Source organism: Ursus maritimus, unplaced genomic scaffold (assembly GCF_017311325.1).
Source record: "Ursus maritimus isolate PB19 unplaced genomic scaffold, ASM1731132v1 scaffold_35, whole genome shotgun sequence".
Classification (NCBI taxonomy): domain Eukaryota; kingdom Metazoa; phylum Chordata; class Mammalia; order Carnivora; family Ursidae; genus Ursus; species Ursus maritimus.
Window position 1 is genome coordinate 23,509,203 of NW_024426119.1, and position 24,443 is coordinate 23,533,645.

General features: G+C 38.3%; 1 protein-coding gene across 1 annotated transcript in view; it reads left to right on the forward strand.

Moving 5' to 3' along the window:
• Window positions 1-24,443, forward strand: part of ATP8B4 (ATPase phospholipid transporting 8B4 (putative)) — a 208,033-nt gene that overhangs the window by 54,259 nt on the left and 129,331 nt on the right. The window contains 1 exon segment of the mRNA XM_008705952.2: window positions 4,030-4,091. Coding sequence (XP_008704174.2) covers window positions 4,030-4,091 — 62 coding nt within the window.

Sequence of the window (24,443 nt, forward strand, 5' to 3'; positions counted from 1 at the left end):
ATTCTAACTGGCGTAAGGTGCTATCTCAGTGTGGTTTTGATTTGAATTTTCTTGATGGCTAATGATTTTGAACATTTTTTCATGTGTCTGTTAGCCATTTGTATGTCTTCATTGGAAAAGTGTCTGTTCATATCTTCTGCCCATTTTTTTGATTTGTTTATTTGTTTCTCGTGTATTGAGTTTGAGAAGTTCTTTGTAGATCTTGGAAGAAAGGTTATATTCTTACTCTGGGTGATTGCATGTGGCCTAGCCTCAATAATTGTCTATATCCCAATGACTTACATATTTATATTTCTAGCCTAGGCCTCTCCTGTGAACTCATGCCCATATTTCCTATTGTCTATTTTTAACTCATCTATGTCTTTAAAGTGGGTGTCTTGTAGATAGCAAATAACTAGTAATGATTTTTTATACAATCTGAAAAATCTTTCTCTTTTTTAAAGATTTTATTTATTTGACAGAGAGGCAGTGAGAGAGGGAACACAAGCAGGGCGAGTGGGAGAGGGAGAAGCAGGCTCCCTGTGGAGCAGGGAGCCTGATGTGGGACTCAGTCCCAGGACCTGATCCCAGGACCCTGAAATCATGACCTGAGTGGAAGGCAGATGCTTAACGACCGAGCCACCCAGGCACCCCTGAAAATCTCTTAATTAGAAAGTTTAAGCTATTTACATTTTATATGAATATCATTATGATTAGGTCTAAATGTATCATCTTGTTACTGCTTTCTGTATGCCTCATTGGTTCTTCGTTCCATTTTTCTTCTTTTAGACTGAGTATTTTTGTGATTCCTTCTTTATTTTTGGCTTTGTAGGCATATATACAGGGGTTGTTCTAGGGTTTAACTTATAGCCTACCTGAGTTGGTTTGGCTTTGGAACACTGGCCTTTATTCACACCCCTCTGCTAAGGTATATGGGGGATGCAAAAATAAAACATACACAGAACCTGAAGTTAAAAAAGCTTAAAATCCAGCAAGGGAAGATGAGACATGCACACAAATAACAATAATATGACATAAAAAAGTTATGAGTCATAATAAAACAAAGCACCTTGGTTCTTTGTGGGAGGAAGATGCCCTTCAAAGGCTAGTTGGTAGTGGAGGTGGAGTGTGCGAAGGAGAATTCGGGAAGGCTTCATGGAGAAGGTAGGAACCCAGCCCTACTGAGAGTGGTTGAGTATGGGAAAGTGAGATGGGGAGATTTGTGCTTATCAAGTTGGTTCATATGATCCTTCCTCATAGTTGTTTTATGTATAATTTTTTGATAAATTGACAATTTGATGTGACTTATTTGAAAATTATCCATGTATACAATGTCTTCATATACCATGTTTCTGTGTGATGCATATGATGTGACTCTCTTCATTTTTAATGAAGTGCCTAATGTATTTCATGGTTCATATTGTGACTACAACCTTTGAGGCAGGATTTTTAACTAACACACAGGACCTGTTCATAGTAATGAATCATGTCACTTAAAAGTGGTCAACTTGGAATTTATTCATTCCTGTGAGGTTGCCATTGTTCAGAGTACTGTGGAGCTCCTCGTACAGAATTGCCTTCATGGTCAGTGTGCAAGGTACAGAAGAAAGCCAATCTTGTAATTTTGTGTTCACCCAGCTTTGGAAACAAATGCCATTTCTCAGCCCCTAAGAAACATATTTACCCTACCTGATTTCTAAGAGAAGCTTTTGTATATTTCCAAACATAAGACATCTCTTCTTGTCTTTTCTAAGGGTAAATAGCTCCATCTTCAAAGAGTAAGGGGACGTTCCAAAGAATGCACCAAGTAATTCTGGGAGAAGAAATTTTAACAATGATTTCTGTAATGACAACTTTGGAGTAAATGGTGTGTCTTTTCCACAACATCTGATCTTTCAGGGAAATAGTATTTAGATGCTTGAGTTTCTACATATTGGCTTTAAATGTCTTATTCATTATAGTCACAATAATAGAGGAAAATGGTAGAGTAAAAAGAACATGAGCTTTGAAGAAAGACACCCTATCCTGCTATGTTCTGACAGTATGATACGAGTGAAACCACTTCTCTGAACCCTTCCTTGTCTGTATCATGTGGCTAATGACACCAGAACTGTTGGAAGGACAAAATGAGATGCTGTGTGGAAACCACATAGCACAGAGCCTGTTTCATAATGGGTGTACAGTCCATGCTAGTCCTCTGCTCCCTTCCTGTCCTGGGCAGCTCCTCTCTAAGCTTTCATATCTCTTTCTAGAGTAGAAATTGTCAAGAAGAGTGAGCCTGGGCATGAGACTACCATTTCTAGTCCTACCAGATTGTGTTCCAATACCAAGACTTCTTGGCAAAACCTGAGCTGAAGTGAGAGTGGCTTATGTTGAGGCCCAGAGAATAGGCTGCTCAGCTTTCAGGGGGTGAACTGATCGGTCCTTTTCTGTGATTCCCAGCTAGTCAGTTTAGGGGATTATTTTCAGGTTAGATACAGATGTGACTAAATGCTAAGTCTCCTTTTGTCTCTACTGCAGTGAATTCTTGAATATGTTTTTATTTTTCTGATAATATGTATGGGTTCAAAACCCAGATATATCTATCAATCACGATCTTGACAGGAAAGAGATGTCATCCTGAAATGAGTAAGGTTGGAGAAAGATTAATAATGAAGGCACTGTTTCAAAAGGGCAAAATAAAAGTTGTCAAAGAAAAGCACGTAGTTCTGCAACATGGATGGCAATTCTACCTTTCTGTCTGAAGGGGCAGTGGGAGGAAGCAATTACCGTATCTGACTTCTGCTTTTGACAGCTGGGGCTGCCTTCAAGCTAAGTCAGTTTGAAGGAAGCTGGGGGCAGCGGCGGGTGGGGGGAGGGATAATGGATTTCACTCTCCTCTGGCTACTCTGATCTTCTGCCAGAACCACCTATTGGTCAGAGCAAACCAGGAGCCAGAGGGTAAGGACCTTATAGGTCAGCTTCGCATAACAAGGGCAGAGTGGAGAAGATGGAGTTTGGGGGAGCAAACACAATATCCAACACCCTCATCAAAAGCTATACTCAGACAAAATAATATTTCTGTTGTTCTGTTGGGAAGGAGAAATTTGCATGCCAGTGATGGGCTGGCTTAGTTTAGTCCTCTACTGATATTATAAATGTTTTCATATTAGCAAATGCTAAGTATCGTATTTTTCCTGATAGTGTCCACTAACTTGTACCTGGCAGTCAGAGTAATTGCATGCACTGGGAATAGCATAATAGATTGGGATAGGTTTGGGAAGGATATTGAAAAAGAGAAGGACTAGTTGAAACATTTTATATATTGTGATATTGATACAGTGTTTTGAATTTTTTTTAATGAAAAAGCACTAATTTTGACAGTAGTCTTATCTGAATGGCTGTTAATTTATGAGTTTAGTAGAGTGCTCATAATACTTGGATTCTTCTAAGCAGTATAAGATGTTTACATTACTGGAATATACAAAAAGAAATAGTATCACTTGGGCATAAAAAAAACAAATCCATACCAAATGTGGTTCAGTATTGTATTTTGAGTTTTGTTTTAAATGCTCAGTATTTCATAAGATTACTGTTAACAATTAGAATTTCTGGAGAATAAAAATACATGTTATTACAAGTAATTTCTTGGCTTCAAAGAAATCCATAAAAAAGAATGACTGATGTTCCAATGAAGTATTGAGCACATATGTGAGAGAAATGGAAGCCTCCTTTCCTTGTTGAAGATCTCAAAATGTATAGTTTTCTCTGGAACTGTGTGGCAGAGTCAAGAACATATTGTCTTCTTAGAAGCACCTAAAAATGTGTGGGAATTAGAGCATGTGGCTAGGCTTTTTCCATTGGTAACACCCAGAGTAAGGATTAGTGAGAAGGGTATTGATTCACATTTAGAACACATGGAGCTGGGTTCAAGGTAAGCGTAAACTCTGCTAATTTTGGATTGACGGTGTTATTGTCTAAATAGATGAACTCAAAGTATTTTTAGTGCTCCTATTTGTGCTGACAAAGTATGATTTAATATGTTTCTTTTGCAAACGTTTTGACTTTCAGTTTCGCCATAAGAGTGATAATCAAGTGAATAACCGGCTATCTGAAGTGCTCATCGACAGCAAGTAAGAAATAGATTCTTTGGGTTATTTTTAAGATTTCTGGGACCACAAAACAGGTCTTGACAGTTGGTGGCTTTCTCTTTTAATTAAGTACATGTTACTTTTCCCTTTCAATTTACTAAAAACTACAACGTAAGTAAATTTTATCTTCGTGGCTTTTTTTTTTTTTTTTAAACGTTCAGCCAATGCTTGTGCCACCCATTCAACTTCAAATCCCTATGGAGTTTGGTCTGTGGAGCACAGACGCATCACTATCAATTGTTAGATCTAATACTACTTAAAATTGGCATCTATGCTATGTCTTGTATGTAGTCGACATTTCATAAATATATAATTAATTAGTTAATTTCTGGGAAATATTGCTAGAGAGACTTTGACACGTTACTGTATCAAGTGATAGTGATAAGAATCTTACATTTACTTGGGAGTTGAATTTGGAATGGATTAGCCACCATAACAGATTTTTATTGTTTTTAAATTGATCAATATTTATGAGAATGATTCTTGAATTTGAAATGTTTTAAAACATGTATTTATACACTAATAACAGCAGAAACACCTCCAGAAAACTTAGCAAAAGTAAATTTCAAACCTTTATTCCACTGTTTCTTACTCTTTGGCCTTTTTTTTTTTTTTTGCGAATAATAACGTGACAAAGTAAACTTAAATATACTTTATTCTTTTTTTTTTTTTTTTAAGATTTTATTTATTTATTCGACAGAGATAGAGACAGCCAGCGAGAGAGGGAACACAAGCAGGGGGAGTGGGAGAGGAAGAAGCAGGCACATAGCAGAGGAGCCTGACGTGGGGCTCGATCCCAGAACGCCGGGATCACGCCCTGAGCCGAAGGCAGACGCTTAACCGCTGTGCCACCCAGGCGCCCCCTAAATATACTTTATTCTGGCAGTCAATCACATTTGCTGATGATTTTGAATCATTTGGATACTGTGAAGAATATAGTTTTTAAAGGAAATATCCTAAAATAATCACGTGAAATGGGAAATTCCAATAAATGATAAAGATGGGACTAGGTGTAATCTAGATAATAATTGGTAGGATTGAAGTAATTAATCTCTTTCCATAACTAGGTGTAATCTAGATAAGAATTCCATAACTAAAATGTTGACTGATCACTAATAATGTAACGAATACGTACAGTGTTTCTGTATTTGCTCCTTCTAGAAAATAGTGTTAAATGCACAATGAAGGAAAATGTTCATACTTTAAAACTACAGTGGTAGAGACAGAACCTCTGAAAGTGTGATTCAGGTGTGACATGGATAAACCATAGAGCTGCCTGGAACCAGGTGGTTCATTTCCAATGTGAGCAGGTTTTTAATTGTTGCCACTATAGTATTGTGTTTAAAAGCACGGATTTTACGCTCAGAGGGACTTTAAGGATGAGTTTAGTCTTGACCCTAAATGATTCTGTGGTCTGGAGCAAGTTCCAAAGAGGTGGTGAATCTTTGTAAGCTAATGTGACGTGTAGCTTTGAGCTGTATTGTTGCATATCTGGACTTTCTCGAGTCTTGCAATTCTGACTGTGTATTAGATCTGCCATTAATATGGTATGACTAATTCCCCAAGGAACATTTGAAAATAAATCTTAATCCTTTGAAGTATCATCTCATATAAAGTATGTTTAAAATATGTACAATTACATAATGCATTTGAAATAATGGCCCTAGCATATCTTTTAATGTCCCTCAAATTACCAGTTAAATCTTGTGGCAATACCTGGGCAGTGATAGATGCTGGGGCCTCTACTTGGAGGCCAAAGGATTAATCCAGGAACTTACATATTCAGAAATTGGTGATTGTATGCCTTCCACACATGCTAGCTATCGTTATCATTATTGTTAGAAGGAGTATTAGTTTTACTCTTTTGTGGTTTCATTTAGCTTTCTGTTCATTCCTTATGAAGTAGCATCTCTTTGTAATTCCATACGGGTGAGCTTTTGATATGTATTGTTGCTGATCCTATAAAGTCGAAGGGAGAAGCACGTATCATTGAGTATGGAGCATTCTTTAGGATTTGGTAAGTTTATAAGATTACCCGTTACTGTGAGCTCCTTTAGGGCAGGGGTCATTCTTGATCACATCTGTATCCCTTGAGCACAATGTCTATTTAATTTTCAGACTGAGCAGTAGCAAGTATCCTTGTTGAAAGACCAATCTTCCAGAGGAGCTTGATATGTTTAATTTTGCTGAGTTCCATTATTGGCCAGTTGCAGTGGCTGGGGTGGTGGTCTTTGTACAATGTACTCAGGCTATGGAGATTGGCTTTCTACTTTTCAGATTTTGAAAAATTGGAGAGATCAAATGGGCTTAGATCTGAGATATCCCAGGGAGCTTGGAGTCCTCCCTTGGAGCCGATGGTTGTAGAGAATACTGTTGGGGCTCTGCCTAGATCTCCACTGTCTTCTGTGCTCATCCCCGGCTTCTGTGTGCATTGTTCATAAGTGCTTGCACCTGCTGTTTTCTTCAGAACACAGCCCTTGAGTCACTGGAGCCAAAGACTGATGGGTGCAAGAGTACGAAAGAGCAGTGCCCTTGCCTCAAGTTGAGCAAGCTATGAGGTTTATTTGTCACCTCAGGCACTCCTTGGGATCAGACACAGGATGGGACTTTGCCCGGAGTCACACCCTGTGTGGCTTTTTCCCTTTCCCCAGTGTTGCTTCTCAGGTTCCTTACCGGTTTCTCCTGGAAAGTACTTTCCTAATGAATCATTTACACATGAATCCTTACCTCAGGATCTGTTTCTAGGGAATCTAATATGAAACAGTAGTTCACGTGTACAAGATCCTATTGCAAAGTTCATGGAAAATACTAGGAAAATGTTTTTGGGTCTTTCTTTGGCACTCGTGGGTCCCAATCCGGGAATAAAGGAAGATGCCTGGAGTGGATCAGGGAAGCCCAGGTGTTGCCAGAGGCGAGTGTCATAGTGGGGTGGGTACAGCCAGGTACTTGTGGCTTCCTTTGTGTGCTCCTAGCAGGAAGTCTTGGACTTGGGGTCTTCGTGCTAGGGCAGGAGCCATCAGAGGCTTGTCTTGGAAAGAGGGGAGGCATTGTCAGCCTAAGGGTAGACATTTCTGAGGGGAAGGAGGTGGGATGAAAGCACCAGTCAGGAAACCTGGGTCCATGTAAGTGATCACTGACTTTGAGCAATTTCAGGGAACCCGGGTCCGTGTAAGTGATCACTGTGTGACTTCGAGCAATTAATTTTCCTTCTGGGCTGTAGTTCTCTCTTCTGTGCTCAGAAGTGAGGAAGGTGGGCAGTTACGTTCAGGTTCAATACTATTTATTGAGCAACTAGCATGTGTGGGCTGCAGGGCTTACACATTTAACTTTCATAAAAAACCCCCAAGGTGTGGGTAATAGGGCTCCATTTTAGAGATAAAGAGATTAAGGCCCTGAAAGGGAGTGACTTGTCCAGGTCCCATGGGAAGTAAGAGCCTACATTAGAATTCTGCCCCTTCATGAATGTTGTGTAAGTATGGACTTCACTATTTTGTATTGGAAGGGCTTTGTATACAATCGTAGGAATATAAGCATAGTTACATACTATAGGTGTAGTTTATCTGTATGTAATATATATATTTGTATTATACACATTACTCATCTCTTTTCTTAGCATTGTGTAAGCTGTAATGCTAAGCCCTGTAAACCTAAGTCACAAAATAATTAGAGCGATAAAACCCTTCCTTTTATAACCTCCTTTTTCAATTTTTTTTTTGATTTCGTTTTTTATATTCCTTTCAAATTAAGGCCAATCTTCTGTATTTGCAATCTGTTATGTGAAAGTGCTTAGGTGATACGTGTTATATTAGCCTTTGACAAAACTTGCTGACTTTAGTTTTAAAAACTAAGGAGAGGTGACATGACTCCATATTGTAGAAATTAACGTGACTGCTGAACAGGAAGTGCACATTTTTGCCTCGAGCTATGATATACAGTAGCCCCCCCTTTCCCTGCACTTTTGCTTTCCATGGTTTCAGTAACCCGTGCTCAACCATGGTCTTGAAGTAGTGATCTACCTTCTGACACATCATCAGAAGGCCAGTAGTAGCCTGATGCTACATCACAGTGCCTGTGTCATTCACTTCACTTCCTCTCACCATGGAGACATTTTATCATCTCACATCATCACAAGAAGAAGGGTGAGTACAATAGGATATTTTGAGAGAGAGACACCATGTTCACATAACTTTTATTAAGTATATTGTTATAATCGTTCCATTTTATTAGTTATTGTTAGTCTGTTACTGTGTCTCATGTAGGTATGTATGTATAGGAAAAAACATAGTATAAAGTTTGGTACTATCTGTGGGGGTCTTGGAATGTGTCCCCTGCAGATAAGGGGGGACTACTGTACCATTTGCTGATGGCATGTATGAATACCAATAGCTATCTTAGTGTTTCTTGAGAGGGTGTCTCAAGTTGTGCTAACATTCTTGACCATGCTGGGAGCACCTGGGCAGGTGAGGGACAATGAGAGGGTTTAGTCCCCGCATAGGTCATCTAATCTGGTGCCTTTCAACCTGGGCTGCCCATTGTATCAGAGCCCCAGTGACACCCCAGAGTAATTAAATGAGGGTCTTGGAGGTGAGACCCCAGTGTTCAATTTTCTAAGATGCACGTAAAGTTGAGAACTCCCAATTGAAGCCATCCTATGTCCATGTATGTATCTTTGTGTCTACATTTCTCTAATTTTAAAAGGTATCTAAGGAAGGGAATTACATTAATTTTTAAAATGGTAAGCGTAGTTTTTCCACATAATAAATATCCCTACAAAGAAATAATTCTGTAATGCTTAATTTTTTTTAATTGTCTCACATCTTTAGTCAAAAATTTGGTCAATTACTTTGCCGTGTTTTTCTTTCAGAAATTTAAATTCTAATTTTTCCCATTTTTGTCTTTTATTTCTTTTCCCATTATGTATCTTGTCCACTGTGGAATCATTTGCTGACTTTCACATATTTAGGCAACTTCCAATTTGCTCTGTCCCATCAACATTTCTACTCATATGGATTTTAGACAAGGAAAGGCGTGTAGAGATCTCCTGCTATCCAGTTAGGCAGCCACTAGCCACATGTGGGCTACTGGACACTTGCAATGTGGTGGGTCCAAAGTAAGATATGCTCTTAAATATAAAGTACCGACTGGATTTTGAAGCCTTAGCATCAAAAAAGAGAATATAAGATATGTCATTAAGATTTTTTTATATTGGTTTCATTTTGAAATGACAATATTTTATATATACTGGTTAAATATGTTATTAAAATGAACTTTACCTGATTTTTAAAGAAAATTTTTGTTCTTTTAAATTTTAATTCCAGTGTAGTTAACATACAGAGTTATATTAGTATCAGGCGTACAATACAGTGATTCAACAGTTCCATATAATACCCGGTGCTATCAAGATAGGTGTATTCTTTTTTTTTTTTTTTTAAGATTTTATTTATTTATTCGACAGAGATTGAGACAGCCAGAGAGAGAGGGAACACAAGCAGGGGGAGTGGGAGTGGAAGAAGCAGGCTCATAGCAGAGGAGCCTGATGTGGGGCTCGATCCCATAACACAGGGATCACGCCCTGAGCCAAAGGCAGACGCTTAACCGCTGTGCCACCCAGGCGCCCCAAGATAGGTGTATTCTTAATCCCCTTCATCTGTTTCACCCATCCTCCCATCCACCTCCCCTGTGGTAACCATCTGTTTGTTTTCTGTAGTTAAGAGTCTGTTTTTTTGGTTTCTCTCTTTCTTTGTGCATTTGTTTTGTTTCTTAAATTCGACATATGAGTGAAATAATATATTTGTCCTTCTCCTAGTGGCTTATTTCACTTAGCATTATACTCTTGATCCATCTACGTTGTTGCAAATAGCAAGATTTCATTCTTTTTTATGACTAATATTCCAGTAAATTATTTATATATATGTGTATGCGTATATATATATACATATACATATATACACACACACACACACACATATATATATATATACACACACCCCATTTTTTCTTTATCCATTCATCTATTGAAGGAGACTTGGAATACTTCCATGATTTGGCTATTGTAAATAATGCTGTGATAAGCTTAGGGGTACATTTACCCATTTAAATTAGTGTTTTTGTATTCTTTGGTTAAATACTCAGTAGTGTCATTACTGGATCATATGATAGTTCTATTTCTAATTTTTTGAGGAACCTCCATACTGTATTTCACAGTGCTAGCACCTGTTCGCCTTCCCACCAGCAGTGCAGGAGGGTTCCTTTTTCTCCATATCCTTTCCAACACTTGTTTCTTGTGTTTTTGATTTTAGCCATTTTGACAGGAGTGAGATGATTGTGGTTTTGATTTGTATTTCCCTGATGCTTAGTGATGCTGAGCATCTTGTCATGTGTCTTTCGGACATCTGTATGTCTTCTTTGGAGAAATGTCTTCTGTGTCTTCTCATTTTCTTATTGGATTATTATTCTTATGGGCATTGAGTTGTATAAGCTCTTTATGTATTTTGGATACTAACCCTTTATCTGATTATCATTCGCAAATACCTTCTCCCATTCAGTAGGCTGTCTTTTAGTTTTGTTAATTGTTTTCTGTGCAGAAGCTTTTATTTTGATTTACTCACAATAGTTTATTTTCACTTTTGTTTCCTTTGCTTCAGGAGACTTATGTAGGAAAATGTTGCTACAGCTGATGTCAGAAATTACTGTCTGTGCTCTCTTCTAGGATTTTTTATGCTTTCGGGTCTCACATTTAGATCCTTGATCCATTTTGAGTTTATTTTTGTGTCTGGTGTAAGAAAGCGGTCCAGCTTCATTCTTTTGCATGTAGCTGTCCATTTTCCCAACACCATTTGTTGAAGAGATTGTGTTTTTCCCATTGCATAGTCTTGCCTCCTTTGTTGATTAATTGACCATAAAATTGTGGGTTTACTTCTGGGCTTTCTGTTCTGTTCCATTGATCAGTGGATCTATTTTTGTGCCAGTACCATGCTGTTTGGATTACAACAGCTTTGTAACATAATTTGCAATCTGGGATTGTGATACCTTCAGTTTTGTTTTTCTTTTTCAAGATTGCTTTGGCTACTTGGGATCTTTTGTGGTTCCATATAAATTTTTAGCATTGTTTGTTCTGGTTCTGTGGAAAATGCGGTTAGTATTTTGATAGAAACTGCATTAAATAGGCAGATTGCTTTGGGTAGTATGGACATTTTAACAATATCTGTTCTTCCAGCCCATGAGCATTTGTTTGTATCAACTTCACTTTCTTTCATCAGTGTTTTATCATTTTTTTAAATTTTTTTTAAAAGATTTTATTTATTTATTCGACAGAGATAGAGACAGCCAGCGAGAGAGGGAACACAAGCAGGGGGAGTGGGAGAGGAAGAAGCAGGATCACAGCGGAGGAGCCCGATGTGGGGCTTGATCCCATAACGCCAGGATCACGCCCTGAGCCGAAGGCAGACGCTTAACCGCTGTGCCACCCAGGCGCCCCTATGTTTTATCATTTTTAGAGTACAGGTCTTTCCCCTCCTTGGTTGAGTTTATTCCTAGGTATTTTATTATTTTGGTACAATTATAAATGGGACTATTTTCCTAATTTCTCTTTCTGCTACTTCATTATCAGTGTATAAGCATGCAACAGATTTCTATACATTGATTTGGTATCCTGCGACTTTACTGAGTTCATTTATCAGTTCTAGTTTTCTGGTGGAGTCTAGGGTTTTTTACATATATATCATGTCATCTGCAAAGAGTGAGAATTTTACTTCTTCCTTACCATTTTGGATGTTTTTTTGTTCCTTTTTGTTGCCTAATTGCCGTGGCGAGGATTTATTGTACTATGTTGAATAAAAATGGTGAGAGTGACATCCTTGTCTTGTTCCTGACCTTAAGGGAAAAGCTCTTTTTTAGCATTTTTTTTAAATGTGGTTACTAGAAAATTGAAAATTGCTTATGTGGCTTACATTTGTGGCTGGCATTCTATTTCTTTTGGATGACACTGCTTAGTATAACACCTTTAGATACATGGGAGAGAACTCAGCAGAGAAGAAAATGGACTCTGTGCTATAAGCCTGGTCTCTTGATTCTCAGCCCAAGATTCCCTGTGAGATCTTACAGGCTGCCAGCGTTATGGTTTGTGTCACTATTAACAAATAGGCTCAATATCACTTTTTCTTAATATTTTATTTCCCTGACATCTTCTGAACTTACACTTTTGCACTAGAGCAGTGTGGGTTCAGATGCTGCAGTGAAAGTACCCTTCCAGTCAGGATGTTTCCTTGACATCTCTAGATTTTATTTTATTTTTATTTATTTTTAAAGCAATTAAAAAAAAAGATTTTATTTATTTGATAGAGAGAGAGAGAGAGCCAGCGAGAGAGGGAACATAAACAGAGGGAGTGGGAGAGGAAGAAGCAGGCTCATAGTGGAAGAGCCTGATATGGGGCTCGATCCCAGAATGCTGAGATCACGCCCTGAGCCGAAGGCAGACGCTTAATGACTGCACCACCCAGGTGCCCCAACATCTCTAGATTTTAAATGGCTCTTGACCATCAGCTTTTTGTGCGATACATTTCATTTTATACTTTCTTGGGCATCAGTAAATTTTCCTTAAGTCTCTCAAGCTCTTTCATAGAAACACACATCAATCTTATTCAGTCTTTTTTCTTTTTTTGGGGGGGGGAAACTGTGTATTTATAGGGAAAAATATGGACTTTCTTTTACTACTGCAGTGTATCGTCTCTGCACTACTCCAGTCTGGTAATCCTAGATGCTGCATAATTGTGAAAACGAATTTCAGTAGGAACAAATTTTCTTTTTGTTTAATCAACTTTTCCATTTTGATTGATTGATAACTTCCATTGGATATCAGTATTGAAAATTTTGTTTCATTTTTTTCCTTTAGCATATAGTCTTTTTTTTCCTGTTATGAAAATAGCATATGTCCATTAGAGAAATTTGAAAAATAAGAAAAAGTAGAAGGAAGAAAATAATATCCATACTTCCTGCTATCCAAAAGTAATTCTTGTTACTATTTTCTTGTTTTTCCTTATTGTCTTTTGTTCTGTGCCAAGATGTCTTATAATTGTGTGTGTGTGTGTGTGTCCTTCTGTTTTCACTTCACATCATGTCATTACCATTTTCCCAATGTCTTTAATATGGTCATTATACACATAATTTTTAAGGGCTGTATAACATTTGGTTGAGTGCATGTCTCATAATTCAAATAACTCATTTTCCTATTGCTTGATATTTAGTATGTTTCAATTTTAAAATATAATTTCTTGATCTTTCTGAATTGATCCCTTTTCCATAAGACTGAGTTTTTGTGACGCGTTTATGAAACTCAGCTAGGATGATTACATGAACACGTTATTTCTTATGTGAAGTAATGAGAACTTGAAGCATTGTTTCTTAGTCCACTGACAACAGCCTTTATCAGAACATCCAGGAATTAAGTGTGAGTAGGACCAGGTTGAGCATATTGACTGAACCATGGGAGGTTTCAGTTCCATCACACATAATTATTTCCTGAGTGGGTGGCTGTCAGACCATCACCACCAGGTTCCAGGTTTATCTCTTCTTAATCATAGTGCAACATGAAAACAAAAAAATACCCCATGTTTTGCTTTAAAAATGTATTAGTGGCTGGGGCTTGGGTGGCCCAGTTGGTTAATCATCCGACTTTGGCTCAGGTCATGATCTGAGTCCTGGGACCAGCCCCGCTCCCACTCCCTCTTCCCCCCTCCCCCATGGCCTGTGCACGCGCACACACAGACACACACACTCTCTCTCTCTCAAATAAATAAAATCTTAAAAAATGTATTAGTGGCCCATGTAAATCCACAAACGTCAATAATTTGAAACAGTTTGAGTATAAATTTTATATTGCAGTTACTAGCTGTATAGCACTCATATACATGCATCGGTTCTGAACTGCAGATATCCTAGAGGAAATTTGGGCAGTGATACAGAAGTGTGGCTAGCAGATCCTTCAGACAACTATGAAGGAACTCTTCCCTTCTTTGTCCTGCCAGATTAGAGGTATATGAACAGATGGTCAAAAGATCTATCATTTGCTGCTGAATTCTTGGAAAAAACTTATCCAGAAGAGGGAGACTTCATATACGGTATCCCCCTCTGCTAGATTTGATTCCAAATGTCAGTTTTGGGTAAGAGGGTGATTATTCTTATTAAATACGCTTTCTTTTTCTCCTTGAGCACCTGCAATAAAAAATACAATGTCGTTGAACTTACCGAGCCTGAAGCTGACACATATGTCGTGTGTCTGTATGCTTCTTGTAAATGGGGGAGAGGTTCTGGGATTCTGTTGATCCCGTGGAGGACCGATATGCCCTGCATTGAGTTACTTCCTCTTCATCTGGGTTTGTGGGCTTGTAATTGGAGTGGAGACTTCTGTAGTTAAGCACAGGCAGAACACAAACTCACTGAGTTTATGTCCGGCTTACCCAGATAATTTGTATGTTATGATGGTACTATTGGGCGTAGGGGGCAGCAATTTAGGGTCTGCATATTTAAAAGAAAATTTGAGGCAAAAATTTTGATTCTTTTTTTTAAACAATGTTAATAAGACACACCATTGTGGGTTTAAATAACAATGAATTCAAAAGCAAGCTAATAGGAGTGGTCTTGGTACTTTTGGACTCAGTGGAAGTGATTCAAAAATTAACTTAATTTTTAGCTCATGCTACTAATTCACAGTAAAAGTGTTTCAAAAATAGTTTCGCCCTTGATAAATTAATTTCCATTTCTTAAGTCTTGGATTGATAATTTCTTTTTTTTTTTTTTTAAGATTTTATTTATTTATTCAACAGAGTTAGAGACAGCCAGCGAGAGAAGGAACACAAGCAGGGGGAGTGGGAGAGGAAGAACCAGGCTCATAGCGGAGGAGCCTGATGTGGGGCTCGATCCCATAACGCCAGGATCACGCCCTGAGCCGAAGGCAGACGTTTAACCGCTGTGCCACCCAGGCGCCCCCGGATTGATAATTTCTTGGGCAGTTTCTGTGTTTTGCAGATGGAAGGCCATGAAGCTGTGACATTGTTATATTTCCTATAAATGATCTTCCATTGTAATCAATTATTATATTGCATGAATACAGTTTTTTAAAGTGGTGGATTTCTGAATGATGACTATTTCCCCAATGAGGTTCATCTTGAAAAAATAGGAAATTATAACACTTTCAAAACTCTGCACATGAGCTTTTCAGTGGCATCTCCTAATGTCTTTTTAAAGTTGATGTAACCCAGATGTTAGCTGCTCCCTTTTCCTTCTCTTAAAGCTCCCTCAGAGACATCCCCTGCCCCTTTCCCCATAAAGGCATTAGAGAGCAAGGTAGAGTTGACTGAAGATTTGAGTGGGGGGGGGAGGATAGAAATTAGCAAGTTTATTTTACACACCCCACAACTAACACTGTGAAATCCTATTTTAACATTTTCTTCCCCTTAGTTCTCTTTCTCTGCTGATGGCCTTTGTAATCTCTCCTTCCCCCATTCAGTGCTCAGTGTAGTTGGCTCCAGTCTCTTCTTTCAGTGTTTAGGGCCCCTCATATTTATCTCCCTTTTATTACTCAAAGTAATTTGGTTCTTCCTTGGCTCTGAACTCAAACTTGTCACAGCTGCTTAACCAAAATAGAAGGCTCTTCTGTAACTAGGACCCACTTCTCTTAGATAATAATGAAAGTAAAAAATACACCAAACTCTATGTTACATTTAAAACTTGATTCTCTCTCTTTTTAAAAATAGGTTTATGCATCTCTTCTCAGTTGTCATAGGATTTCTTTTGGAGAAACAATCCCACACCTAAGCCACAAAGGCATTTTAATTGTTAGAACATTAATGAGGCAAAGCTTTCTTAAGATCTTAAAATCTGAAAGCTAAATGAGATCATAGTATTATAGTGAGTAAATTTGGTTTTCATCAGAGCCCACAGGTTGTCTATACCAAACTAAACAAATGTTACTAACATTGTCAATTGACTACTTATCATTAATTAACTATACATACATTTCTACTATAGTGGCATTTTCTTTAGATCTCCTGAGATAATCTCAATGGGTTAATTTTTTCCATGCATTTTAGATTGGTATACTATCTGTTGTGGGTATAGAATTAAAAAACTTAAGACTATAAATAAAATATAGAAATTTCTCTTGACTCCATCACCCAGATCAGAGCAAACTACAGTGTGCTTGTGAAGGCATTTTATCACTCCCTTTCCTCCTCCATCTTTGCTTTTTCCTCTCTACTCCTATACACAATATTCATTTTAAAAATACTTGAGATTATATTATATCCTCTTGTTGTGGTTTGAACGTGCCCCTTCCCCCTGTGAATGATCTATTTTAAAAAAGGGGTTTTGCATATATAATTAAGGGTCTTGAGATCATCCTGGTAATCCAGCCACAAGTGTCTTCATAAGAGAAAAGAAGGGAGGAAGATACACAGAAAAGATTAATGTGAAGATGGAGGCAGAGATGGGAGTTTTACAGTCCCAAGTCAAGGAATGCCTAAAGCTGCCAGGAGCTGGGAAAGAGGCTGGAACAGATCCTTTCCTAGAGCTTCCACAGGGAGCACCACCCTGCTGACACCAGGACTTTGGACTTCTAGTCTGTAGAACGGTGGGGGAATAAAGTTTTGCTGCTTTAAGCCACCCAGTTTGTGGTAATCTATTATAGCAGATCTAGGAAAATAATACTGAGTTGTTTTTCGCTTTTAATTGAGAGATTCTACATTTGATCACTTGTTCATTCTTTCACTCAGTACACCTTTATTAAATGCCTATTATCTGTGAGGCAGAATGCTATATGCTGGGGATGCAGAGTTAACTAAGACATAATTTCTGCTTTAAATGCAACATCATACATATATGGTATGCAACAAGCTTATTTCTAGAATTGCCATGATGCTCTCACGTTTCATTGTTTTTGCTGATAGGTAAGATAAGTGAGCAAAAATGACTCATTTTATTAGGATATCCAACTTTCAGAAATTCTCATCAGTACATAGACTCTGTAGATAAATGTATGCCAGGTAGTAGAAAACCTTGGTAGTGTTTGGGAAGCTGGTTGGAAATGGTGCCCTGAAGCTGTAACTCAAGGGAACATTAGACTACCTTTAAACTTGAGTACTCTTCTCAAAAACTAAGATCTATTTCACTATTTCATATCAGGAATTAAAAAAAATGCTCTCTACTTGTTGATCTTTGGTGAGGATTAGATGTGCGATAGAAGAAAATTAAGAGGTGCACAGAACATAGAAAGTAAAAGTATTGATCTCTAAGCTAGATTCAAAGACTCAGAGGAACCTGTGATATTTGGGGGCTGTAAGAGTGATATTGTCAGCAACTTTGGGAAAGAAAACTCTGGCAGTGGCATTGTGTACCAGTTTCTAGAGACAAGGAAGAAAAAGTGAAATTGAGATCGTGATGCTGAACAGAAGGAATGAAATGGACTCTAACGATGGAGAAAGAATAGATTTTGAAGATGTGAAGAATGTTGATAGTATTTTTTAATGGAAAATACATGATGCAATGAATATGCTTTCTGTAAGCTTTGGAAAAGAAGCAGCATTTTTTCATAATCAGTACCTATTGGATCCTTTTTTAAATTGAAGTATAATTAACATATAGTGTTATATTTATGTTAGTCATTATGTTAACATAATGATTAACAATTCTATACATTACTCAACACCCATCCTCAACCACCTCGCCTCGGGTAATCACCAGTTATTCTCTGTATTTAAGAGTTTATTTTTTATTTTATTTTATTTTTTTTAAGAGTTTATTTTTTTGTCTTTTTTTTCTTTGTTCATTTGTTTCTTAAATTCCACATATGGGTGAAATCATATGGTGTTTGTCTTTGGCTGACTTATTTCAGTTAGCATGATTCCCTTTAGGTCCATCCATGTTGTGAATGGCAAGATCTCGTTCTTTATGGCTGCGTGATATTCCATTGTATATGCGTACCACATCTTTTTTTTGGATTTTAAATGTGACTAGAGTCCAATGTTAAATTCAGTATGGGGGAGTTCCAGGGGAAAAGAAGGAAAGTGCAACATTGAGAAATGGAATTGAGGCTGGAGAGGGCTTCATGGAGAACACAGGAGAATTAGTGAAGATTGAAGGAGCTGTTTTGTCAACAGTGGATCCATTTCATTCAGCTGATCTGCTTTGATGTGTGTCAATCAGCATGTGCTGGGGCGTCATCAGGGACATGAAGTGGAAGTTTTATAGGGGCCGTGAGGAGTGGCAGGGATCCATGTTCACCACTAATCTATTCATTCACCTATATTTATGTAACACTGGTCTGTTCCAGCCACTGTGCAGGATACTAGGGTACAAGGATTATTAGGACCCATGTTCCTTCCTTTAAGGAGCCTGAAATCCAGGGGAAGAGGGGGACAAATAAACAGACTTCTTTTTCAGCAATAGATACCATGATAAAAGGAAGCAAGAGTTGCTTTGGGAGCACCCACATGGGAGGACTCCCTGGTAGCAGGGATATTGTCTCAGAATAAGTCATAGAAGAAAGATCAGCCATTGAAAAGGTAATTGAATAGCGGGCTGAGAGGAAGGGAGAGAAGAGGAGGATTTGGGAAAGGTGCTATTTTTAATTAACACCTCATGGAATTCTTATACTGAAGTTTGAGTACCATTGGGCCAGTTACTTCAAGGTCCCTCCCAGCCCCCAAATACTATGACTCTGATACTCTTCATTCAGCTTTGCCGTGATAGCGAGGTGCCAAAGAGGGGAAGTCAGTGAGTGGCTCTATAGGATAAAGAGATGTAATAGAAAATGGGAGGTTGGAAGTATATGGATGGATCAGATGGTAATAGTGGTGATGAAGATGACAATTATGTTGATGGTGGTGGTGGTGGAAGAGAGGAGTCAGATATAAAAGAGAAAGTTACAGAATGGATTGGGGGAAAGAAGAGAGGAACTTTATAGGATCTTCCAAGTGCTAGAAATGCAGTGAATCCAAAGAGATATGATCTCGTGCCATCATGGAGCTTAGTGTCTGGGAAGGGGGAGGTAGACTTCATAAAATAATCATGCTAAGTAGAGTATAGTTACATGCTGAAGGAAATGCTGCTAAGGGAAAGATTATGGATCTAAAGAAAGGTTTTATGTGGGGGAGGCCCTGCGGAGGGAAGGAGGATGGTGATTAGCAGGGATTGAAGCAGAGAGAGTATGACTGAGAGAGGAGCAGTGTGAGATGAGGCTAGAAAAGCAGTCAGAGGCAGGACTTGAAGACCATGCTAAGAGTTTGCATCTTTTCCCTAAGAACAGAAGGAATACATAGAAGGATTTACCTTTGGAAAAGCTCATGCCTATTTCATGGGAGAGAAGGCAGTGGAGAAGCTCCAGGAAAGATGTGGAGAGAGGTGGTTGCCTACTGCTGTACTTGTCTGTCTGTCCTTACAGTACTGTGAGTTACTGGAGCCTGAGATAATCTCCGTCTGCCTATCACCTAACTTAACAATGTCCTGCATGTAGTCAGTGCTCAATAATTATGAACCAAATGCATTTAAGTTAATTAAATGAATCATTTTGAGGCAAGATCAGAATTTCTTTTAGTTATTTACCTCTTCCCCCCGCCCCCTTCCTTCCCTGCAGCTAATGTGGAGTAAGGGGAGGTATCCACATATTGTGTGTTCGGTGCACATCGTTGTCTGCCATCATTTCCACTTGACAGTGCTGTCTGCTTTGGGATCATTGGCTACGAAACCCATCTTTAATCCAGGTGCCCTGGGTTACTGGGAGTCTCCCTGAGATTGCTGTACCTTACCATGCATGGGACTGTGTAAAGAAAGAGAGAGGATTAGGTTCATCTGGGCCTCATTTCTGAATTAGCAGAGCTCACCGAAGCAATGCTTACTGTTTCTTTTTGCAGCTATCCCCAGATTGTAGCATGTCAGAAAAGCAAAAACGTCATAACCTGGGTGCCCAAGACACTCGAACAGAGAAGCAGAGATGGGCTTCTTTGTGTTTGCATCAGATGTTTCCCTCTGGCAGGACTTTCTGAATTGCCTGGCTAACGAATCCTGTTAATCCAGCTTGCCTCATCTGGTTACCTTACCCCTTTCCAGGCATTTGTGTTCAGACATACTTTCCCTCTTCACACTGCTAAATTTAAGGCTTAATTTTCAAATCAAATGCTCATCTGGCTGACTGCCTGGGAAATCACATGTGGAGAGCTCATAGACTCAGGCAGGGAATTGTGCCCTTCCTTCTGGGGAGTGGGTCTGGAAACCATATGAACTGTAAATAGTTTTAAAATGTAAAAAAGTAAAGCTTTCTGCCAAAAGGGGAGAGCTGAGGGCTTTTTTTTTCCCCCTCTCTAGACTTAGTTATTAGGTATCTGTTGGAAATTACTGACCTCTACCATATAGCCTGTTTACTATCTCTATCAGCTGGGGCTGGACCAGCCAGATTTAACCCCCCCGAGGACTCAGCTCTGCCAACACTTGCTTTATTAGAAATGGGTTCTGGGGTCACAGCTATGCACCATAAGTTGTCAGGTACACGATTTTAATAGAAATTGCCTTACTTCACCTAATATTTCTTTCTAAAAATGGGGTGATGGAAATAGGTTAATGTTTTTTTAAAAATAACAGAGCCTAATTTCCTAGTAAGAACAAGAAAAAGAAAAAAATAGGAAAAGGGTCATGGCTTCCTTTATGTGCTCCCCATCAGGTAATAGGACCTGCTACAACATCACCTCTCACTTTGAGAAATATTGCTTAGCATATGTCCTATTTTCTTTGTTGGACTTTTTCCTTTTTCTTCACTTGGTCCTTCATTACAGAAAGTAGTTCCATAAGACTCTTATTCTTCTTTTCTTTGCCTTTGGCCTCAATTCTTGTGGGTGTTGAGGCACAGAGATGTTGTCACTCTTTCTTATGTATTGACTAACAGAGATACCCGTCATTCTGAATTGGCAAATATCTTCAGATTCTCTTTTTTATCTCTTCTGTATTCCAAATTTAATCCGTTCTCTGTATCTCTTTCTCACTCTCCTTTTAGGGGTAAAGAAGAAAGAACACGGGAATCAAGATACAAAGTGATAGGAAAACAATATTCAATATAGGCCTTTTTGGGTTGAGAACACTTTAGAATATTAGATGTCTCTCTTAGAGATTATAGCAGAGTTCATACAAATAAATATGCAAAGGACCATAGCATAAATGCTTAGAATTGGCATGCAAATTTGTTGATGTTGAGTTTCAAATCTGGTGCTGATAATGTTGAACTAATATAAGTTCTATTCAAATGGTACCTAATTATTGGCCACCATCCCAGGCATGAGACCTCCCAATTAACCGAGTCAAAAATGCAATTCCCAGCAGTGACTCTTGTGATTAGGAAAGAAATTCAGAAGAGAGAAGATTGCTTACACACATATTTAAATACATTTTTTCAGATAACAAATAAAACCATAAGGTCTGAAACCACTTGATAGCTAGAAAACATAGAGGGCTTGGGGAGAGTATGAGGCCGGCCTGTCATTGTTCTGAAGGAGAGAAATTTTACCTTGGAGAACAGTGGAGTATACAATATAGAATGCTTACCAGAAAGTGATTGAAAGGGCAACTTTCTGACCAAAAGCTTTCATCTTCCTAATAGAAAAGACCAGAGTCTACTCCAGGCAGAAAGTCATCATCTAGCTATATGCAGGAAGCAGAAAATTCTAGAGACTTTGGGACTTCAGTAATGTTAGAGAGAAATAAAGGGATTACATTAGAGGGACTTTATCAACCCCTTTCCTCTAAAATATGAGAAATGGAAACACCATTTGATATATCAGCCCTCACCCCAAGGCTGTAAGCTGTTCCAGGGACTTCCAGAATTATGGTCTATGTGGCATGGGGCAGCAGATGTGTAAGGACCTTCACCAAGTCAAATTTACCTTCAGGGTCCAGGGATAGTGGATTAGTTTGGGAGCTCAAATTCATTTGCTAGGTTGGGGCATGGGAGAATGTTGTAGTTCCTGCTCATACCCCAAACCTAATGGCTTGAATTGGAAAAACCGATGGGGCTCAATAATAGAGCCAATCTCACTGGGTCCAGTTGAATTATTATTCCAGTATATTAAAACCAGACATATGGCTGTTCTGAACCAAAAAAGAATGCTTAGGTTTATGTTAGTTCCCTAAATATGCAGTATCTTTAGTGTACCAAAGATGATTAATGTGCCATTGCTTGTTTTATGGATTCACAATTTGTGGAGGAGGGAGATAAACAAGTGGATAGTTTCAATATGATGTGTATGATGATGGGGGTATTTACTGCCATGCAAGTACTGAAGACAGGTACTTAGCCCGGTCTGGGGGTCAGAGGAGAATTCCTGGAAGAGGTGCGTCTTTAACTAAAATCAATTAAAAATGTAAGAAATCTAGAACAGTTAAAATTTCTACTTTTTAGAGAAAAGTATTATCCCTCACCTCTGTATTTATTTGGTTTCTGCAAATATGCATATATGCAAAAACCCATGCAATATATACAATTTGTATTCCACTTTTTTTGACATGATAACTCATATGGCATTAAACATTTTTTTGGAAAACATTTTTAATAGCTGCATTGAATGTTCCCCTATTGTTGGATAATTAGTTTGTTTCTAATTTTCTTGTTTTTGTAAATAATTCTCTGAGGCACATCTTTTATAAACTTCATATGCATTTCTAATTATTTCTTTAGGCTATATTTCTAGGGAATCAACATTGCCTTTTTAAAAAGATTCTTAATACATACTGTTAAATTACTTTTGAGTAAGTTCGTGCCCATTTATCCTTGCATTTGAACAAATGAGTGGTTTTTTTTTTTTTTTACAGTGTCATTGCAACTTTGAGTATTATCTTTTAGAAAATCTAGGCCAACTAGATAAGTATAAACAGGTATCTCGCTGTTTTAAAAATTAATTGGTTCCTACAGAGAGTGATTATTATTTTTTAAATATTTATTAACTCTCTTTTCAGTAACTTACCTATTTATATTCATAGCTTATTGTTGGTATATAGTATTTTTGTTTGTGTGTTCTTTTTGAGAATATAGTTTAAATTTTGTCTCCTAATAAATTCCTCCAGTGGGAAACAATGGCATTGCTATGTGGGTACAGAGATAGTGCTTCAGATTTTTTGCTGGTGTAGTGTGCACATTGAATATAGTTCCTCTAAGCGGGACCAGGTTGTACTAAGCCATCTACATTCCTGACCATTTTCTTTCTGTAAAATAGCTCAGATCAAAAGATATTCTTACTGAAAACTCCTTAGTAACTTCTGTTCCCATTCTTTACATCAAAGCACCTATTGCAATCAAGCTTCCAGCTAGCCTTTCTGTCATTGCCTATACTCCCACAGAACTGCTTGCCTTTCTTAAACCTGTAATATGCTCTTTCTCTTCTACCTTTTTCATCCAACAGGGCTCAGCTCCTGTGCTAATCATCTCTGGAAATCTCTTCACTATCTATGCCAGGCAGGTGGAACAATCAGTACTCTGTGCTCCCACAGGCTAGAGTTAACCACAGCATTTTATTTTATTTTTTATTTATTTATTTATTTATTTATTTAAAGATTTTATTTATTTATCCGACAGAGATAGAGTAGAGCAGAACGCCGGGATCATGCCCTGAGCCGAAGGCAGACGCTTAACCGCTGTGCCACCCAGGCGCCCCAAACCACAGCATTTTAATACTTAGTTCACTTTAGGCTTCCCATTGACTGTGAGCCTCTTCATACCAGAAACTACACTGTATTTATCCCCAGTGCTCGGCCCTCTGCCTGAAATATAGGAGGTGCTCCGTATTTGTTGAAGTCAGCGGAATCTGCTTACTCTTTCAACCAGCAACGTACATTCATGACATAGATAATAGTAAAGAAATTGGAAATTTAAAGACATGAAGGAAGTTGGCATCCCTGTGGAATGTGCATCTTGCCTTATACCCATATGAAATATAAGTCAAAGGCTAACACTTTGGGAAAAATGAATAATGCTATTATTTTCTAAACTGTTAAACTTTGCCTGAAATGATTCATCCTACCCTTACCCTCTCTCCGTATTTTGCAGTTACCTCTGCTAGACTTTCTTAGGGCCTCCCCAGCAGGTGTAGCCATGCAGAACTGTTACTCACTTCAGCCCCAGAGCTAAGCATGCTAAGCATGCAGCATGAATGACCATGTAAATAACTAATCCATTCAAATATTTACTGAATAAATACATATTGAACCGGGCACTGTCCTGCATATTGGGGATACAAAAATGAGTAGGACAGACAAATCCCTGCCCTTAGGGGCCTACTATAAGGGGAAAAGACAAGTAATAAGCAA